Raw genomic sequence first — 22,443 nt, 5'->3', positions numbered from 1 at the left:
TGAGGCTGGCAGGCAGCAGTGTTATCCCAGTTTACTTTAACTAAAAGTATACACCTTTCTTGGAGACAAGCAAAGACTTCAAATACTCACTACCTATAATTTAGGTATACAGCACAGAGTATATTGAACCAGATACTAAAATTATGAATATATGATAAAAACGACACATCTCTGAGTTCACAGATACTATATGTGGTCTGCTTTTATGACTTTCATTGTCCCACTTCTTTTAAGGCCATCTGGAAATCAATTAATCCATTTAAGTGAGTAAAAATGCCCATTTAATAAACACTAAGGAAACACTTTCAACTGAACTGGTAAGAAGAAAGAGCATAGGGGAAATCATACATAGGGGGTTTTATTTCTCAAGAGACTGCCTGAGTGGAAAATAACCTATTCTACACCATTTAATTCTGTTGTGAAAGGTTGCGACTGTTGCCAAATGCATTTCAGTTCTCTGTTCTTGCCTAATAGTAGATATCCAGGTGCCAGATGCCAAAAGTGTAACCCAGAACAGTTCTTGAAATTACCTTTGTGAATAAAAACAAGAGTTCAAAAAGTCAAAAGAGCTGGCTGGAGCTCAGAGAAGAGAGAACAAATGTAGCTGCAGGAAAAAAAAAAAAAAGAAAGAAAGAAAGAAAGGAAAGCATTTAAGAAATTTGAGTGTGCTTTTAAGTCTTGGGAGAACCAGGAGAGCAGCAGAGAGTAGGGATGGGGGGCTGGAAGGCCCCTGGCATCAGACACGCCCCGTTTACCAGCATCACTTATGTCCCTACAAATGTTTTCAACTTAGTACAACTTTGCCACTTAGGCAGCAGCTTGAAAGCATCACTTAAATCACTGCATTTGCTTCCTGAAAGGCTCCTGCAATTCTGGATTTGCTGACAGGGCAGCATGAACCCAATCCACATGCATTCACTGTGCTGACACACATGGAAAAACCATATTTATATTCTTATTGATGTGTATCTCAGTCTGGCTACAAGAGACTGAGCCAGCTTAACAGTGATCCCGCATAAAGTGATCTAATACTGCACAAACGTTTGAATACAACTCAGCAGTTGTTTGCAATGAACAAACTGAATTCCAGAAATTATTAACTTATACAAAGCGGAAAAAAAAAAGAGCTAAGAAAAGAGGGTTGTTGTTTCATAGGTTTAGAGTTTCTATTTTGCGAGATGAAAAAGTTCTGCAGATTTGTTGCACAGGTGAATACATAACACCAGTGAAGCGTATACTTAAAAGTGGTTAAGATGGTCAATTTTACGTTATGTGTTTTCTACCAGATTGAAAAACTAATAAAATTTACTTTATTAAATGCAAAAAAAGAGTGCATTAATTTCATGTCCCATACTTGGCTAAAACCACTGCATACTGCACTAATTAAATGGAGTTTCCTGTGAAAAAGAGAAAATCAGAGAGAAAGAGAGAGAAAAAGGTTACTCGGATATAAAGTGAAGTGAAAGTTGCTCAGTCGTGTCCAACTCTTTGTGACCCCATGGATTATACAGTCCATGGAATTCTCCACACCAGAATACTGGAGTGGGTAGCCTTTCCCTTCTCCAGGAGATCTTCCCAACCCAGGGATAGAATCCAGGTCTCTGGCATTGCAGATGGATTTTTTACCAGCTGAGCCACAAGGGAAGCCCAAGAATGCTGGAGGAGTAGCCTATCCCTTCTCCAGCGGATCTTCCTGACCCAGGATTTGAACTGGGGTCTCCTGCATTGCAGGCAGATTCTTTACCAACTGAGATATCAGGGAAGCCCCCCTCCAATATAAAGACCAGCTTTAAATTCCAATCAGAACAAAAAGGAGAAAATTTAAGGTTGGAGAGCCCAAATCGGCTTGATTTCTTTGGAATAGTCCACCGTGACAATATGACACGGCAATTCCAAGATTTTTACTTTAAAAAATCTTAACGGGGTGACCTCAGATAGGTCACCCAAAGTTCAGGTGTCCCTCCTGAAGCAGGCTGTGATGGGTGAGGTCCACTCCTGCTGAAGGTAGACCTAGAACCACCTACCCCACTCCAGTCCTCCTCAGCTCAGGCCTCCAGTTCAGAGGAAGATTCATACATCCCATTGTTTTTCGGTTGCCCAATGGAACTACCACAATTAGGTATTTAATTTTGTTATGAACTGGCTTACAGAGTTTTACATTAACATGTGAGCGGGCTCCGAGTCCAAATAGGAGCCTAGTAGTTTTCCGTTCAACTAGTGCTTCTGTTGGAGAAGGCAATGGCACCCCACTCCAGTATTCTTGCCTGGAAAATCCCATGGATGGAGGAGCCTGGTAGGCTCCAGTCCATGGGGTCACTGAGGGTCAGACACGACTGAGCGACTTCACTTTGACTTTTCACTTTCATGCATTGGAGAAGGAGATGGCAACCCACTCCAGTGTTCTTGCCTGGAGAATCCCAGGGATGGGGGAGCCTGGTGGGCTACAGTCTATGGGGTCGCACAGAGTTGGACACGACTAAAGTGACTTGGAGCAGCAGCAGCAGCAGCAAAGCGCCATACAGTGGGTGGCTTAAAAAACTGATTGTCTCAAAATTCTGGAGGCCAGATGTCGGAAAGCAAGGTGTGGCTCGTGGTCTTGTTTCCTTCTGAGGATTTTGGAGGGGAATCTGTTCCAGGCCTCTCCCCTAGCAGTGTGTGGATGCTACTGCTCCATCACTCCAACTCTCCATCCCCACATGGTCTTCCTCTTATAAGGATGCCGGTCACATGGGATAAGGAGCCTGCTCTACTCTAGGATGACCTCATCCTAACTAATGACACCTACAAGGACCCTAGTCCTAAATAAGGGGACATTTTGTGGTAAAAGGGATTAGGACTTCAACATATCATCTGGGGGCAAGGGACACAATTCAACCTACAACAGCTTCTCCAAAGATGAACCCTAGGGATTCCCAGGGAGCACAGTGGTGAAGAAACCACCTGCCAATGCAGGAGATGCAAGAGAGGTGGGTTCAATCCCTGGGTTGGGAGGAAATGGCACCCTGCTCCTTGCCTGGGAAATTCCATGGACAGAGAAGTCTGGTGCGAAAAGGTCAGACATGACTGAGTGACCAAGCATACACACAATAATATATAAAAATACGAGTTTTTCAAAAGATGAACTCTAAGACCAGCAGCATCAGCATCACCTGGGAATTTGTTTGCAACGTAAATTCCTGGACATTACCGTAGACATACTGACTCAAATCTTGGAAATGCAGCCAAGATGGTATATTTTACAATAATGTATATTTTAACAATAACGTATATTTTACAATAATGTATATTTTAACAAGGCTTCAGGAAATTCTGAGGCATGCTAGAGTTTGAGACCCACTAATAAACCATCAGATCAGATCAGATCAGATCAGTCGCTCAGCTGTGTCCGACTCTTTGCGACCTCATGAATCGCAGCACGCCAGGCCTCCCTGTCCATCACCATCTCACGGAGTTCACTGAGACTCATGTCCATCGAGTCAGTGATGCCATCCAGCCATCTCATCCTCTGTCGTCCCCTTCTCCTCCTGCCCCCAATCCCTCCCACCATCAGAGTCTTTTCCAATGAGCGGCTCTTCATATGAGGTGGCCAAAGTACTGGAGTTTCAGCTTTAGCATCATTCCTTCCAAAGAAATCCCAGGGCTGATCTCCTTCAGAATGGACTGGTTGGATCTCCTTGCAGTCCAAGGGACTCTCAAGAGTCTTCTCCAACACCACAGTTCAAAAGCATCAATTCTTCAGTACTCAGCCTTCTTCACAGTCCAACTCTCACATCCATACATGACCACTGGAAAAACCACAGCCTTGACTAGATGAACCTTTGTTGGCAAAGTAATGTCTCTGCTTTCGAATATGCTATCTAGGTTGGTCATAACTTTCCTTCCAAGGAGGAAGCGTCTTTTAGTTTCATGGCTGCAGTCACCATCTGCAGTGATTTTGGAGCCCAGAAAAATAAAGTCTGACACTGTTTCCACTGTTTCCCCATCTATTTCCCATGAAGTGATGGGACCAGATGCCATGATCTTCATTTTCTAAATGTTGAGCTTTAAGCCAACTTTTTCACTCTCCTCTTTCACTTTCATCAAGAGGCTTTTGAGTTCCTCTTCACTTTCTGCGATAAAGGTGGTGTCATCTGCATATCTGAGGTTATTGATATTTCTCCCAGCAATCTTGATTCCAGCTTGTGTTTCTTCCAGTCCAGTGTTTCTCATGATGTACTCTGCATATAAGTTAAACAAACAGGGTGACAATATACAGCCTTGACGAACTCCTTTTCCTATTTGGAACCAGTCTGTTGTTCCATGTCCAGTTCTAACTGCTGCTTCCTGACCTGCATACAAATTTCTCAAGAGGCAGATCAGGTGGTCTGGTATTCCCATCTCTTTCAGAATTTTCCACAGTTTATTGTGATCTATACAGTCAAAGGCTTTGGCATAGTCAGTAAAGAAGAAATAGATGTTTTTCTGGAACTCTCTTGCTTTTTCTATGATCCAGCGGATGTTGGCAATTTGATCTCTGGTTCCTCTGCCTTTTCTAAAACCAGTTTGAACATCAGGAAGTTCACGGTTCACATATTGCTGAAGCCTGGCTTGGAGAATTTGAGCAATACTTTACTAGCGTGTGAGATGAGTGCAACTGTGCAGTAGTTTGAGCATTCTTTGGCATTGCCTTTCTTTGGGATTGGAATGAAAACTGACCTTTTCCAATCCTGTGGCCTCTGCTGAGTTTTCCAAATTTGCTGGCATATTGAGTGCAGCATTTTCACAGCATCATCTTTCAGGATTTGGAATAGCTCAACTGGAATTCTATCACCTCCACTAGCTTTGTTCGTAGTGATGCTTTCTAAGGCCCACTTGACTTCACATTCTAGGATGTCTGGCTCTAGGTCAGTGATCACACCATCGTGATTATCTGGGTAGTGAAGATCTTTTTTTACAGTTATTCTGTGTATTCTTGCCACCTCTTCTTAATATCTTCTGCTTCTGTTAGGTCCATACCATTTCTGTCGTTTATCGAGCTCATCTTTGCATGAAATGTTCCTTTGGTATCTCTGATTTTCTTGAAGAGATCCCTCGTCTTTCCTACAAGACCTTTTAGAACTAACACCCCAAAAAGATGTCCTTTTCATTATAGGGGACTGGAACGCAAAAGTAGGAAGTCAAGAAACACCTGGAGTAACAGGCAAATTTGGCCTCGGAATACGGAATGAAGCAGGGCAAAGACTAATAGAGTTTTGCCAAGAAAATGCACTGGTCATAACAAACACCCTCTTCCAACAACACAAGAGAAGACTCTATACATGGACATCACCAGATGGTCAACACCGAAATCAGATTGATTATATTCTTTGCAGCCAAAGATGGAGACGCTCTATACAGTCAGCAAAAACAAGACCAGGAGCTGACTGTGGCTCAGACCATGAACTCCTTATTGCCAAATTCAGACTTAAATTGAAAAAAGTAGGGAAAATCACTAGACCATTCAGGTATGATCTAAATCAAATCCCTTATGATTATACAGTGGAAGTGAGAAATAGATATAAGGGCCTAGATCTGATAGATAGAGTGCCTGATGAACTATGGAATGAGGTTCGTGACATTGTACAGGAGACAAGGATCAAGACCATTCCTATGGAAAAGAAATGCAAAAAAGCAAAATGGCTGCCTGGGGAGGCCTTACAAATAGCTGATAAACCATAGTGTACATTAAAAAAAAATCATTTTGTAATGCTAAGTGTGTAACTTGCCCTTCCAACAGAGTTGCTAGCCTTCTGGGGCTATCTCTGACTGTATTCATCACCTATTGCTAATACTTATTCCTTACACAAAAGAGGTAAGAATCTGAAGTTCTATGAAGGCCACATGTGACCTTCCAGGAAAGTTTTATTCCATCTGCTTGTAAGTATTATGAATTAACTGCCAAAATTAAAAGCCTAGATACCAGACTTTCCTTGGAAAAAACTGCAGGATCTGGCAACACTGGATCCAATAACCCACATGGCAACAATCCACTATTGAGTGGCTGAGAGTTTCAACCAGCCACAGTCCTTACCATTCCCTCATACATCCCCAACACTGAGACTCCGAGCAGAACAATCCCAATCATTTACGTCACCTGTCCAGCCCCCTAAGGGCATTTGGATTTGATTAATGTCTGGGCAGGGGCTTCCCAGATGGCTCTAGTGGTAAAGAACCTGCCGGCCAATGCAGGTGACATTGACATGCCAGTTCAGTCCCTGGGTTGGAAAGATCCCTTGGAGGAGGGCATGGCAATCCACTCCAGTATTCCTGTCTGGAGAATCTCATGGACAGAGGAGCCTCGTGGGCTTCAGGGTCACAAGGAATGGGACACAACTGAAGCAACTTAGCACTCGTGCACACACGTCTGGGCAGAGGGAAACTAAATTATCCGCTGCCTGAAATACTTAGCTGTTTCTGAGCAGCAAGTGTAGAGCAGAATTCTAGAAGCCAGTGTCTCTGATTAGCACTGCCTTTGTTTGGCTTCACTTTCCACCAGGTAATGGAGCAAGTTATAAAATGACACAAACACCGAAGGTCAAAGTCTTGTAGTGACTTGCCCACATGACGATGCATGAATGAGCTATAATACGGCAACACGAGATTTTCATTAAGGAACAAAGGGATGTGGAGGACATGAAGTTGCGATTTTTGAGACATCAGATTTGCCTCATTCAAGTATGTGCTCTGCTGAGTTGCAACAGCATATCAGCCTTGTTTCCAGAGAAGCATGTGGAGAAAAAGTCACTCTTCAAAAATACTTACAGAAATTTTAAGCCAAATCCTGGAGTGGAATTTGAACAAATTTGCCTTTAACACCAAGTAGTTTCTGTACAAAGGACACAGAAAGTACCATTTTTGCATTTTGCCCAGATCCCTGGGAGCAGCTCATGAAATACTGAGGGGAGTGGGGGTTTGGGGTCTCTGTCTCAGTGGTAAGGACAAGTCCAGAGAGTGGTGGTGGGAACTCACACATCCACGTGGAGGTAGGCTTCAATAACAGAAGTTTCGACAACAGAACACACTTCATTGGGAAGCCTGAAGGAAGCTCTACTTGCCATGGAGTTCATCCCAAATATATATTTTAAAAATATATATTTAATATATATAATATATTTCTTAAAACTTTAATATATTATTTTATATATTTATAAATATTTAAAATATATTTAAAATATATATTTAAATATATATATTAAAATAATAATTATACACTTAAAGATAACTGAACCAGAGGATACAGACAAGACAACACTATGAGTTGCAGGGCTGCTTTCTGACAAATTCTTACATTTTATTCTCTCCTTAACTACCACTGCATCCCAACACCCTCAAGAAAGGAAAGAGAAGATGGAATTTGTCACTGATGACTAAATGTTCTTTAAAACTGTTAGAATTTACAACAAGCATGATTTTCTCAAAGGCAAAGATGACTCTCTCAGAAAGACCTAATATTTTGAATAGTGTATTAAAAGTTACAACATTTCTTTATGGCAAAATAAATCCTATATTTGGGTATTTATTTTGGGACAAAATGGGACAGACTTGTAGTGTGAAAACAAGAGTGCACTTTCTCTCCTTAGTCCTTGGTATCACTGTATTAGTCAGGGTTCTCCAGAAACACAGAACCAATAGGATGTACATATGTAAAGGGCGGAAGAGATGTATTGTAAGGAACTGGCTCATGCCATCACGAGCTGACAAGTCCCGAGACCTGCAAGGTGAGGTGGCTGGACGTAGCTGGTGACCCAGGAGAGTCAGTGTGTTAGTTTCAGTGTAACGGCAGGAAAAAGCAATGCACCTGCTAAAGGGCTGTAAGGTAAGAGGAACTCCCTATTATTCAGAGTAAAGTCAGCGTTTTTGCTCCATGCAAATCCTCAACTGATTAGATGAGGCCCACCCTCAATGGGGAGGGCAATCCACTTTACTCAGTCTACAATTCAAATGTTAACCTCATCCAGAAACACCCTCAACACACAATCCAGAATAATGTTTAACCAAATCCTGGGATACCCTGTGGCCCAGTCAGTTGACACATACATGTAATCATCATGGCTCCCCACATGCCCAATGGGTGCAAAAGCAAAGACAATCACCTCACAGGGATTTTCGAATCTGTGAGGAGCAAATACCCAGGGAAGACAAACATTTGTCTGACACTGGTGAAGAGGCCATCTCCTGAGGCCCCTCCTGCCTCTTCCACCTAATAGCTGCTCTTTGTAAGCTCACTCAACTTTTACTCAAGATCAGTTCAATTCAGTTCAGTCGCTCAGTCGTGTTCAATTCTTTGCAACCCCATGGACTGCAGCACGCCAGGCTTCCCTGTACATCACCAACTCCTGGAGTTTTTTCAAACTCATGTCATTGAGTTGGTGATGCCATTCAATCATCTCATCCTCTGTCGTCCCCTTTTCCTCCTGCCATCAATCTTTCCCAGCATCAGGGTCTTTTCAAAGGATTCAGGTCTTTGCATCAAGTGGCCAAAGAATTGGAGTTTCAGTTTCAGCATCAGTCCTTCCAATGAATATTCAGGACTGATTTCCTTTAGGATGGACAGGTTGGATCTCCTTGCTGTTCAAGGGACTCTCAAGAGTCTTCTCCAACACCACAGTTCAAAAGCATCAATTCTTCGGTGCTCAGCTTTCTTTACCGTCCAACTCTCACATCCATACATAACTACTGGAAAAACTATAGCTTTGACTAGATGGACCTTTGTTGGCAAAGTAATGTCTTCGGTTTTTAATATGCTATCTAGGTTAGTCACAACTTTTCTTCCAAGGAGCAAGTGTCTTTTAATTTCACGGCTGCAATCACTGTCTGCAGTGATTTTGGAGCCCCCACAAAATGAAGTCTGCCACTGTTTCCACTGTTTCCCCATCTATTTCCCATGAAGTGATGGGACCAGATGCCATGATCTTAGTTTTCTGAATGTTGAATTTAAGCCAACTTTTTCACTCTCCTCTTTCACTTTCATCAAGAGGCTCTTTAGATCTTCTTCGATTTCTGCCATAAGTGTGGTGTCATCGGCACATCTGAGGTTATTGATATTTCTCCCAGAAATCTTGATCCCAGCTTGTGTTTCATCCAGCCCAGCATTTCTCATGATGTACTCTGCACATAAGTTAAACAAGCAGGGTGACAATATACAGCCTTGACATATTCTTTTTCCTATTTGGAACCAGTCTGTTGTTTCATGTCCAGTTCTAACTGTTACTTCCTGACCTGAATACAGATTTCTCAGGAGGCAGGTCCGATGGTCTGGTATTCCCATCTCTTGAAGAATTTTCCACAGTTTGTTGTGATCCATACAGTCAAAGGATTTGGCATAGTCAATAAAGCAGAAATAGATGTTTTTCTAGAACTCCCTTGCTTTTTCCATGATCCAGCAGATGTTGGCAATTCGATCTCTGATTCCTCTGCCTTTTCTAAAACCAGCTTGAATATCTGGAAGTTCATGGTTCACGTATTGTTGAAGCCGGGCTTGGAGAATTTTGAGCATTACTTTACTAGTGTGTGAGATGAGCGCAATTGTGCAGTAGTTTGAGCATTCTTTGGCATTGCCTTTCTTTGGGATTGGAATGAAAACTGACCTTTTCCAGACCTGTGGCCACTGCTGCTTTTTTCAAATTTGCTGGCATATTGAGTGCAGCATTTTCACAGCATCATCTTTTAGGATTTGAAATAGCTAAACTAGAATTCCATCACCTCCACTAGCTTTGTTCATAGTGATGCTTTCTATAGGTCCACTTGACTTCACATTCTAGGATGTCTGGCTCTAGGTGAGTGATCATACCATCATGATTATCTGGGTGGTGAAGATCTCTTCTGTATAGTTCTTCTAAGTATTCTTGACACCTCTTCTTAATCTCTTCTGCTTCGGTTAGGTCCATACCACTTCTGTCCTTTATTATGCCCATCATTGCATGAAATGTTCCCTTGGTATCTCTAATTTTCCTGAAGAGATATCTTAGTCTTTCCCATTCTACTGTTTTCCTCTATTTCTTTGATAGATTTCTTCCTCTGATCACTGAGGAAGGCTTTCTTATCTTTCCTTGCTATTCTTTGGAACTCTGCATTCAAATGGGTATATCTTTCCTTTTCTCCTTTGCTTTTTGCTTCTCTTCTTTTTACAGCTATTTATAAGCCCTCCTCAGACAGCCATTTTGCTTTTTTGTATTTCTATTTCTTGGGGATGGTCTTGATCCCTGTCCATAGTCCATCAGGTAATCTGTCTATCAGATCTAGTCCCTTAAATCTATTTCTCACTTCCATTGTATAATCGTAAGGGATTTGACTTAGATCATACCTGAATGGTCTAGTGGTTTTCCCTACTTTCTTCAATTTAAGTCTGAATTTGGCAATGAGGAGTTCGTGATCTGAGCCACAGTCAGGTCCCGGTCTTGTTTTTCCTGACTGTATAGAGCTTCTCAACCTTTGGCTGCAAAGAATATATCAATCTGGTTTCAGTGTTTACCATCTGGTGATGTCCATGTGTAGAGTCTTCTCTTGTGTTGTTGGAAAAGTGCTTGCTCTGACCAGTGTGTTCTCTTGGCAAAACTCTACTAGCCTTTGCCCTGCTTCATTCTGTACTCCAAGGCCAAACTTGCCTGTTACTCCAGGTGTTTGTTGACTTTCTACTTTTGCATTCCAGTCCCCTATAATGAAAAGGACATCTTTTTTGGGTGTTAATTCTAGAAAGCCTTGTAGGTCTTCATCAGATCAGATCAGATCAGATCAGTCACTCAGTCGTGTCTGACTCTTTGCGACCCCATGAATCACAGCAATCCAGGCCTCCCTATCCATCACCAACTCCCGGAGTTCACTCAGACTCACATCCATCGAGTCAGTGATGCCATCCAGCAATCTCATCCTCTGTCGTCCCCTTCTCCTCCTGCCCCCAATCCCTCCCAGCATCAGAGTCTTTTCCAATGAGTCAACTCTTCGTATGAGGCGGCCAAAGTACTGGAGTTTCAGCTTTAGCATCATTCCTTCCAAAGAAATCCCAGGGCTGATCTTCAGAATGGACTGGCTGGATCTCCTTGCAGTCCAAGGGACTCTCAAGAGTCTTCTCGAACACCACAGTTCAAAAGCGTCAATTCTTTGGCGCTTAACCTTCTTCACAGTCCAACTCTCACATCCATACATGACCACAGGAAAAACCATAGCCTTGACTAGCCAGACCTTTGTTGGCAAAGTAACCCTTCAACTTCAGCTTCTTCAGAATTACTGGTTGGGGTATAGACTTTTATTACCTTGATATTGAATGGTTTGCTTTGGAAACGAACAGAGATCATTCTGTCATTTTTGAGATTGCATCCAAGTACTGCATTTCTTACTCTTTTGTTGACTATGATGGCTACTTCATTTCTTCTAGGGATTCTTGCCCACAGTTGTAGTTATAATGGTAATCTGAGTTATATTCACCCATTCCAGTCTATTTTAGTTTGCTGATTCCTAAAATGTTGACTTTCACTCTTGCCATCTCCTGTTTGACCGCTTCCAATTTGCCTTGATTCATGGACCTAACATTCCAGGCTTCTATGCAATATTCAAGATCACTGCACAATGAACTATGTAGAGCTGTGTGGCACTATGCACCTGACTGAATGGCTACAATTAGAAACAGATATTGACAATAAAAAGGGCTGATGGAACTAGAACTCCAACCCATTTCTGGAAAGGCTGTAAACTGGTGCAGCCACATTAGAAAAAAGTTTGGCAATTTCTTATAGAGTTAAATGTACTCATTAAGTGACCCAGAAATCCCACTCCATTGTATTTACCCCAAATATGTGAAAACTTACATCCACACACACATCTGTATGTGAATATTTACAGTAGCTTTATTCATGATCACCACATACTAGAAACAACCTAAATGTCCTTTAATGGGTGAACAAATTAAAAAACAGCATACAATGGAATACCATTCAGGATTAAAAATGAGAAACTGACTCATACTTGAATCTCAAAAGCATTATGTTGAGTGAAAGAAACTGGTCTCAAAAGACTGAATATAGGTCTACTTAAATAATTTTTAAAAACACAAAACTATAGTGATAGAGAATGGCTCAGCGACCACCAGAGGATATGGAGTGGAAGGTGGGTGTGACTCTAAGGGGTGAGTACAAGGGCATTTTGGCGGCAAATGGACTATTCTGAATCCTGGTTTGGGAGGTGGTTATACAAATCTACACACATGTTACCTTTCATAGAATTATACAACTCTCCTCCAACATCAAATTTATTGTATAATAATTTTAAAACAAGTGGCTAAAGAAATTGCATGTCATTCACTTTATGCAGAGGATAAATGCATCTAATGGAAAATTTCTATGAACTGGGAGTCAGTCAACAGAAGTTGAACTCAGAATATACACACACAGGTAACAGTAACACCTCACCATCATTTGTACATTCTGATATACAAAGGGAGCAAATGACATTTTTGAGTTACTAGGCATGCAGGCATGCCCAGTTGCTCAGTCATGTCTGACTCTTTTGCCACCCCATGGACTATAGCCTGCTAGGCTCCTCTGTCCATGGGATCTCCCAGGCAAGAATATTAGAGTGGGTTGCCATTTCCTTCTCCAAGGGATCTTCTTGACCCAAGGATTAAACCCACGTCTTCTGTGGCTCCTGCATTGGCAAGCAGAGTCTTTACCACTGAGCCACCTGGGCAGGCTGAGTTACCAGGCATTACCTAGTAATTCTCTGAAATGGCAAAACAGTTGTGATCTATATAATTTCTTTCCCAAGAACTTTGCATTTATGGTCTCTGACAACAGCCTTAAGGGAGAAAATTTAGGTTTAGAGATATATGGTAAGGGCTTCCTGGGTTGCTCAGCTGGTAAAGAATCTCCATACAATGCAGGAGAATTTGGTTCAATTCCTGGGTTGGGAAGTTCTCCTGAAGAAGGGATAGGCTACCCACTCCAGTTTTCTTGAGCTTACCTGGTGGCTCAGATGGTAAAGAATCTGTCTGCAACACAGGAAACCTGAGTTCAATCCCTGGGTTGGGAAGATTCCCTGGAGGAGGGCATGGCAACCCACTCCAGTATTCTAGCCTGGAGAATCCCTATAGAAAGAGGAGCTATAGTCCATGGGGTTGCAAAGAGTTGGACACAACTGAGTGACTAAGCACAATATAGCACATAGATGGGAAAGGATTTGCTCTGGATTTTGATCTCGGGTCTGTCTAGTTTTCACATCACCATATAAAGTCACAGCAAAGATTACACTCTGATTCCTCTCTTTTTTCTGCTGAACCCTGAGCAGCCCTCTAATCCTCTGTGCTCTTAGAGTCCTGCTCTTCCTTTAATGCTGTAGTTCTCAATGGGGGAGAGGGGAAGAGTCTGTATCCAGGGGACATGTGGTAACATCTGGAGGCATTTTTTAATTGTGACAGCTAGAGGAGAGGATGCTGTCTGGTGGGTAAAAGCCAGAGATGTTGATAAACATCCCACAATGCACAGGACAGTCCCCTGAATGATTATGCAGCCCAATATGTCACTAGTGCAGAGGCTGAGAACTTTCCAGAAACACATCCATGGAGAAGACTCTTGAGACAGCAAGGAGATCAAACCAGTCAGTCCTAAAGGAAATCAACCCTGAATATCCATTGGAAGGACTGATACTGAAGCTGAAGCTCCAATACTTTGGCCACCTGATGCTAAGAGCTGACTCACTGGAAAAACCCTGATGCTGGGCAAGATTGAGGGCTGGAGAAGGGTGCGATACAGGACAAAATGGTTGGATGGCATCAACGACTCAATGGACATGAGTTTGAGCAAACTCCGAGAAGTGGTGAAAGATGGGGAGGCCTGGCGTGCTGCAGTCCATGGGGTTGCAAAGAGTCGGACATGACTGAGCAACTGAACGACAACAAATGAGCCACACACTTTGCTAGCTATGTTTATATTCTCATCTCACATATCTCCTCAAAACCCTTCTGAGGTATTAATTGATCCCAATTTATAGTTAAGAATGTTCCTGTTCAGATGCATAAAAGAACGTGCTCAGAGCCCAGTGTTGAGACAATAAGCAGTGGGCATCCCAGGCCCTTCTGACTGCAAAGCACAGGTCCCCACAGTGAGGTGCCAAGCCCTCTGTATACCTCCCCTCACTTCCACCTTCTCTGGTCTCAAAAAATCACCTCTTAGCCCTGAGAGATCTGCAAATAAGGGGGAGCTGCTGGGCTGGCAAAAGGGTACATCTGAATTTCAGAGGCTCCAGGAAATGGGTGGGGCCTGTCATCACTAAGAACCACCCAGGATTGCGCCATCCCTCCCTCCCTCAGCCCCCAGGGTGATGATGTGTGTCCTCCACCCAAACTGTCCAGAGACACTCCCAGCTGCATGTTCTTGGATGACTTCCTCTCCTCTCCCACCAGTCTATGTTGGTTGCTGAATTCATCAGAGGGAGCGGGGCCCTCAGGCAGGGGGCCAGGGACCGGACACATCATAGAACAACGCACTATAGTCAGTTTCCCACAGTAACATCGGATGGACAGGGTGTGCCTAAGAGAATCAGCAGAATGCTTTAACAAGTCCTGCAGTCACCGCTGAGTGATTCTGCTTCAATCTCACCCTTTCATATAATGAGTGTCGACAGTTTCAACAGTTAAAAATGAGGTGTGTATAAGACAGAGGGAAAGAGAAGAGAGAAAGAAAGAGAAGAGACAGATTTCCCTGGCTGTCCAGTAGTGAAGACTCCATGCTTCCACTGCAGGAGGGCATGGGTTTCTGGTCCGGGAACTAAGATCCTGCATGCTGTGTGGCACAGCCAAAAAAATAAATTAAAAATATTAAAAAAAAAAAAAAGAGAAGAGAAAAACAGAAGTAGGAAAACAGAGGGAAGGCAGAGGAACAGTGTGAGAGGAGAAGAGCATATGCTCTTAAGCCTAAAGCTTAGCATGAAACTTAAAACACAGACGATCTCATGACAAGGAAGAACTCAAGACCCGGGACCCACTGGCAAACCAAGTGCGACCACATGGGTGGAAGCTTCTGCAGACCTACTCCAGACAACTGCAGCTGGGCCTCAGGGCAGGCCGCACACCCCAGTTCTCCAACTCAGCAAGGCCGAGTGGTCCCCGAGGAGGGTCCAGGCTGGTGGCTGTGCTGTCCGGCCGCTGGGAGCCGGCAGTGCCCCTCCCCCGCCCCAGCACAGCACTCACAGTTCCAGGATGAGGATGACGTCCGTCTTGTTCTCGTAAACCTCGTGCAGGGTGATGACGTTGGGGTGCTGGATCTCCTTCAGGATGCTGACCTCCCGCTCGATGTCCTCGCGGCTCACGCCCCGCCGGCTGGATTTGGTCCTCCTTTTCTTGATGAATTTGGCGGCATACTGTAGACCGGTGCTTTTCTCACGGCATTTCTTCACGACGGCAAACTGCCCACTGCAGAGAGAAGGAAGAGGTCCCGGGTCATTCACATGTTCTTTGTGTGCTGCGCTTAGGCCCTCAGTCGTGTCCCACTGTCTGCAACCCCACGGACTGTAGCCCGCCAGTCTCCTCTGTCCATGGGATTCTACAGGCAAGAATACTGGAGTGGGTCGCCATGCCCTCCTCCAGGGGATATATGTTCTTTATTGTTCACTAAAACCCAGGTTTGGGCAAGAATGTAGTCCCACGGCGGGCGGAGGGGGGCAGGGGGGAACAATAGGATTGTAAATAAGGAGTCCAAATTGTGGGAAATTAATAAATTCAATAGAGAAATTTCTTCTTATAATTTGGCTCCATTAATTTAAGCCTCTTTCTTTATGAACAATGCTGCAAAGAATATAATTTCCTTTCTTGAATCACATTTTATTAAATGGGTAATAACACCTCCATTTCTCTGTTCTCCTCCTTCTCCCCCATTTCAGATTCAGGGGCCACAGGAAGGAGCCCCCTCCCATTGGGCCTCACTTCCTTGTTCTTGTCCTGTATTCTAGGAAAGCAAGGGGTCAGGATCAAGGAAATGGCAGAAATATACAGGGTCCTGCCTTCAGTGATGTATTTCTAGCAGGTACTAAGTCACTTCAGTCACGTCCAATTCTGTGCAACCCTATGGACTGTAGCCCGCCAGGCTCCTCTGTCCGTGGGATCCTCCAGGCAAGAATACTGGAGTGGGTTGCCATTTCCTTCTCCAGGGGATCTTCCCGACCCAGGGATTGACCCAGCCTGCATTGCAGGCTGATGCTTTACCGTCTGAGCTGCTAGGGAAGCACAAATACTTATTAATTGAAACACATCAACAACAACAAAAACACAAGTAATACCTCATTTTGTTGGGCTTCACTTTATGTGCTTCACAGAGAGTTTTTACAGTTTGAAGGTCTGTAGCAATCTAGAGAATCCCAGGGACGGGGGAGCCTGGTGGGCTGCCGTCTATGGGGTCGCACAGAGTCGGACACGACTGAACCGACTTAGCAGCAGCAGCAGCAATCTAGTATTGAGCAAACCTATTTCCTCCATTTTTCCAATAGCATTTGCTCACAAACTTTTTCATGATTATTATATTTGTTACAGTAGTTTGAGATCAGTGATCTTTGATGTTACCCCTGAGAACAGATTACAACTTGCTGAAGGCTCAGATGATGTGAGCAATTTTTTGCAATAAAATATTTTCTAATTAAGGTATCTATATTATTTTCTTTTTTTTTTAAGGTTTAACACTATTGCACACCTAAGAGACTACAGTACTGTGTGCGACTTTTTTATGTAGTTATTTTGACTCACTTTATTGCAATCTTTGCTTTATTGACGTGGTCTGGAACTGAACCTGCAATGTCCTGCCTCTATATATTTTGTTCACACATCAGGGACTGATAAGTCATATGCACTTAGACGTTTGTTGGATGCTTCTTCAGTATCATCTCTCTCCTCTTCTTTTCCCAAAATACCTACATCCGGGGTTTTTGGTTCTGGGAAGCCAAGGTCCACCCCCAACCATAGATATGGTTCATGTGACCTGCTGCTAAGTCACTTCAGTTGTGTCCGACTCTGTGCGACCCCATAGACAGCAGCCCACCAGGCTTCGCCATCCCTGGGATTCTCCAGGCAAGAACACTGGAGTGGGTTGCCATTTCCTTCTCCAATGCATGAAAGTGAAAAGTGAAAGTGAAGTCGCTCAGTCGTGTCCAACTCTTAGCGATCCCATGGACTGGAGCCTACCAGGCTCCTCCGTCCATGGGATTTTCCAGGCAAGAGTACTGGAGTGGGGTGCCATCCAATTTGTGCACTATATTCTTTTTTTGGAGAATGTGAAGACAAAGATTTTTGTTAAGACTCTTTGACCCTCCTCCCTCCCAAAGCTGCTGCCAATCATCTTGGGACCACTCCTGATCTAAAGCAGAGGCACAACCGGTCAAAGGAAAGAAAACAGGTCTGTGGTAACCCTGTGGAGTGGCTGGATCAACCCTAGCCTGAAGTCGTCTGCCTTTAGACTTTTCCACAACACAAGCCAATACAATTCCCTTTACTGCTAAAGCCAGTTTGGGTTTTTTATTTCTTGCAGAGAAAGCATCCTAAATTCAACAGCAGAGCCTCCTACCCATAAGCTGTTGCTAAGTCGTGTCCTACGCTTTGCAATAAAAGAATACAATAACAGAACTTGACACAAAATAGTAAAGTGACCATGTAAGCAGGAGAGAAGCAAGTAGTATACCCTTAAAGTAAGTGAAACACAATGGAAAGGTGCTTCCTATGTCACTGCTGGGACCCTCACTTCCTCCCTAGCACCCGAGTGCCAAGGGCCAATCCAGCCATCACAGGATGGGCACATTTCTGGGCACCTGCTGGGGAACTGCTATGTGAAGAATTATCACTGTTATTTTTTGCTAGATTTATTCTCCTCACATGAAGACAAAAGGAAGACAGAAAAATCAAGTTAAGGCTAATATTTTGATGTTAAAGAATGGATACATTAAAATGTTACTCATTTACTTTGGCAGTGGGAGGCCCATGAAGATAAAAACACATAGTGAAGAAGTATTTTTATAGCAGTGCCGATTTTTTTGCATGACAGGTTATTAATACTTTCTTTTCCCGGTCAGCAGGATCGCAGAGATGCTGAAGAATAAATCACATCAGAACACTAGCGCCTACTGCCTGTAAGCTCACAACCTTAAAGAGTCACGGGAAATGTTATGACTGTATTACAATCCTTTTCTGATTTCCTTGGGGAGTGGAACACTGGGCTTTCCCTCTGGTAGGGGGTGGGGATGGGCTACAGAGATGGGGCTTATGGAGAAAAGAGGAAAAACAGCCTGAATACAAACCAATGTTAGCTTTCCAGAAGCCAGTGAAGTGGTGCTTGTAACCCCTCTCCTCAAAAATACAGTACCACTTCCCCACTAAGCATTCTCCAGGGGCCCCAGGACTCAGCCCAGCCAAGGACCTCTGACCCACAGCAACACATGCTTGTAGGAGCTGGGCCCATGCATGCGTCTGGCAGTCACAGCCACTCATCAGGCAGGCTTAAGGCAAACTCGGTGACTTGAATCACATTGCTTTAAAAAACAAAAGCAAAGAAAAAAAAAAATCATCAGGAGAGCCACAAAGTATTTTAAATGCAAGCCTAAAATCAAAGATTTTCACAGCCAAATGTTCCATGTGGGCATTCGATGCTTTCAGTTATGGGAAGTGAGAGCATCAGGTTCCCAACCCTAAAGCTGAATTCAAGTGTGGTTCTGAACACCCTGTGTTTCAAGGCCAAGAGTGTGTGCACACATCTAAGACAACCGTGTCGTCCAGGTTTGCAGCCTAATATCTAGAACCCATTCCTTCACCAAACCATTGACCCCTCGCTCACACTTCAGGGTCCCCTCATGAGCAGTCTGAAGGTGGGAGAGGCCCCCGCACAGGAGAAGATGTGATTCTAGTGCCCTCCATGGCAGCATGCTAGCATCTGAGCTAACTTTGGCTGCAGGATGTCAGAGGAGAGTGTAGAACAATTTGGGGAAACACTTTCTAGATCTATCTCAATGCTGCCTCTTTAAAGACACTTTTCCTTATTTATCACCAGTTCTTCAACAATCTGCCTCCCCATCCCTTTGCTCCAGTGAATGCTGCATCCCCGAGTCCACAGGGCACCTCATACCCCTCTGTGGCACCTTAGCAGGCTGAGGACAGACTCCTCAGAGAAGAAACTTGTCTCAAACACAGTGATTTGCTGTGAGACCTAATTCCCGTTGGACTATTGGTTAACTGCTGCTCCCAACTTTCCCTTCCTGATCCAGCTTCCGGGGTAGGAGGAGAGCAAATGCCCAGAGAAGCCAGGCCACCTGCCACCTAGGGGACTGGCTGTAGCTCCAGCCCACCCCTGTCCTGTGACAAACACACGAGACACCTCAGTGACTGAAACCCACACAGGCAGTGGATGGGGAACATAGCTTCCTTACTAGAAAACAGAAACATTTAAACTTGACAAGACAGAGTACAGGCAATCCTTATTTTCTCCAGGATCTTTATTTGCAAATTCACTTACTCCTTACAACTTTGTTTGTAATCTAAAAACTCAATACTCATAGTACTTTCACGGTCATTTGTGGATCTGACCACAAATGACCAGACATGGTCAGACATGCATGTTCCCAGCTGAGCTCGGTTAAGGGCACGCTCTGCTTCCTTGTTTCAGCTCTCACACTGAAAACAGTGTCCTTTTCATAGTCTGTTCAGTGCCGTGTTTTCGGTTTCATTTTGCATTTTGTGCTTTTTGTTCATGATTTCACTATTTAAAATGGCCCCCAAACATGGTATTGAAGAGCTGTCCAGTGTTCATTAAGCATGGAGGCTATGGTGTGCCTTACAGAGAAAACACGTGTTAGACAAGCCACGCTTGGCATGAGATATAGTGCTGTTGGCCATGAGATCAATATTAGTGCATCAACTATATACATATAATAAGGTGCCTTTAAACAGAAACACAACAGACAAGGTTATGTGTTGACCTATTGGTAAAAATGTGACCCGCTCACAGGACCCTAACTCTGTATTTCCTCCAGGACCACTGGTCCAGTATCCACTAAGTCAGTGTTTGTGATGAATTTATAGAACATTAATTACCATGACGAGCACTGACCGTGTGTCATTTTTTGTTTTTTGTTTTTTTTTCATAACATTCTCTGTCATCTAATAACTGACAGTTTATTACATTAGGTACAGCCAGCCACATTCATTTTCAAATGAAAACTTTCCATTTAAGGTAATGTTTATTAACCACCAGTGGTCAGATGCATATAAAGACAAGAGCCATCCCAGCTTTATAAGAGTTATCTACTAAAAACAAAACAAAACAAAAAAGTGTTTCAAACATAATCACAAATTTCATTAAAAAGAAAAAACTTTGGCTAAAAGGACCAAAACTTCAATAAAATAACCTAATCTAATTTTGGAGGCTTTCTTGTTGGCTCAGTGGTAAGGAATTCACCTGCCAATGTAGTTCAATCCTTGGGTCAGGAAGATTCCCTGGAGAAGGGAATGGCAACCCACTCCAGTAGTTTTGCCTAGGAAATCCCATGGACAGAGGAGCCTGGCGGGCTACAAGTCCATGGGGGGTCAAAAGACTTGGACATGACTGACTAAACAACAACAATCTAATTTACAAGCTGATTTCCTTGTCTTATTTATTAATATATCTAATTCACACAGTACCCTGGCAGTCATTCAATGAGCTTTATCCAGGATGCTATGCAAGGCATTTTACATGAAATTCACATTATCACCACCTCATCTATCAATGAGAAAACCAAGTCTCAGAGAGATTTTTAAAATCGCGCCAAATCACTCAGCAAGTAAGTTGCATAATTGAGAACTGGAGCCAAATCCAAGTGCATTTGCCTCCAGAGCTCTATTCAATGAGCACAGTTGCTATACTGGGCTTGTGTCCATCCTGACTGAGATACAGCCACCTCCTGTGAAGTCACAGACAGGACTGGAACATCATTCACAAAAGAGTTTTCTAAGGGGAAGACAAAGAGAGGGGCCTTGTGGTTAAGTAAGTTGGGGCAATGGAGCTTCCTCTTCACTGAAAATTCAAACAGTGTTTAATTAACTAAAACCATGGCTTTTACACGCTCAGGGGGGCTCTGTGACCAAAGGAAAACCCTGTTTATGTGTAAGCTAAGGAAGCAAGATGCTAACACTGAGAAAGAACCACAGAAAGTTCATTCCCAAGGTCAGCATACAAGGATTGCATGCAACTGATGAAGCATTTGTGCCTATAATTAGTTCCATCTCTCCCCTCCTTCCAAGATTTGCAATACAGTTTTTAATTAACACAAAATAATTTTTACTTTTGAATTCATATATCAAGCTTCTGGCAAAATTTTAGTGCTGGTGAGGAGCCTGGCAGGCTACAGTCCATGGGGTCGCAAAGAGTCAGACATGACTGAGTGATTAAGCACATTTTTCTTGAAGAGTTGCATTCTGAGAGTGGCATAGACACAGATCCTGCTAGAATACAGGAATTACAGGTCTTAAATAAGAGGTGAGGTGACAGAAAAGATTGTTCAAGGATGAGTTCACATTTGATAATAATTCACATTTGATAATAATTCACATTTATGGCAGGCGATAAAAACCCCAAAGAGCTTATAGAGTAATGGAGAGAGAAGCTTGTTAACACTGTAAGGTGGGAAGGGCCACAGAAAGGACACGGCCCCTTGGGACCACTTCAGGGGAGAGGATGGGGTTGGAAGACCCAAGCAGTGTCCTGAAGTCTGGGCTCCAGCCAAAAGAGGAAGAAACTGTGTGTTGGAGGGATGGCTTCCAAGAGGAAGAAGAGCATGACCCAGGGCAGGGAGGCATGAAAGAGCCTGCCTGGTATTCTTGAGAGAAGAGGAAGTGGTGGTGGGGAAATGAGGGATCCTCACAGCCAGGGTCCTGCCCAGAATGGAGCAATGCCAGTCCCAACCTTGCTAACAACGTGGGAAAGCAGAGAGCTGGCTGAGCCTTGGTTTCCTCCTCTGTATAAGAGCAATGGCAACATGAAATGAGGTCATGCACGTGAGTACAGCATTTAAGCACATGAAAAGGATGAAAGTTAGCACGTTGGCTCAGTTTCATACTTCTTAAAGAAGCCAAGAGGCTTCCCTGATAGCTCAGTTGGTAAAGAATCTGCCTGCAATGCAGGAGACCCTGGTTTGATTCCTGGGTTGAGAAGATCCCCTGGTGAAGGGATAGGTTACCCACTCCAGTATTCTTGGGCTTTCCTGGTGGCTCAGCTGGTAAAGAATCTGCCTGCAACACAGGAGATCTGGGTTCAATCCCTGGGTTGGGAAGATCGCCTGGAGAAGGGAAAGGCTGCCCACTCCAGTATTCTGGCCTGGAGAATTCCATGAACTTTATAGTCCCTGGGGTTGCAAAGGGTCGGACACGACTGGGTGACTTTCACTCACTCACTCAAAGCAGCCAAGAGGGTGGTATTTCAGAGGCTGAAAAGC

At 43.6% G+C, this 22,443-nt stretch overlaps 1 protein-coding gene across 4 annotated transcripts in view; it reads right to left on the bottom strand.

Annotated features, from left to right (window-relative positions):
• The window catches only part of DAPK1 (death associated protein kinase 1), a 209,989-nt gene that overhangs the window by 83,783 nt on the left and 103,763 nt on the right, over positions 1-22,443 (bottom strand). For all 4 annotated transcript variants that reach the window (XM_024995907.2, NM_001206038.2, XM_024995909.2 and 1 more), the window contains exon 3: positions 15,194-15,415. In XM_024995907.2, coding sequence (XP_024851675.1) covers positions 15,194-15,415 — 222 coding nt within the window. The remainder of the gene's footprint in view (positions 1-15,193; positions 15,416-22,443) is intronic.

This window comes from Bos taurus, chromosome 8 (assembly GCF_002263795.3).
Source record: "Bos taurus isolate L1 Dominette 01449 registration number 42190680 breed Hereford chromosome 8, ARS-UCD2.0, whole genome shotgun sequence".
In the NCBI taxonomy this organism is placed as follows: Eukaryota; Metazoa; Chordata; class Mammalia; order Artiodactyla; family Bovidae; genus Bos; species Bos taurus.
Note: the sequence above shows the minus strand (reverse complement) of the source record. Positions and strands in the feature narration are given on the sequence as shown.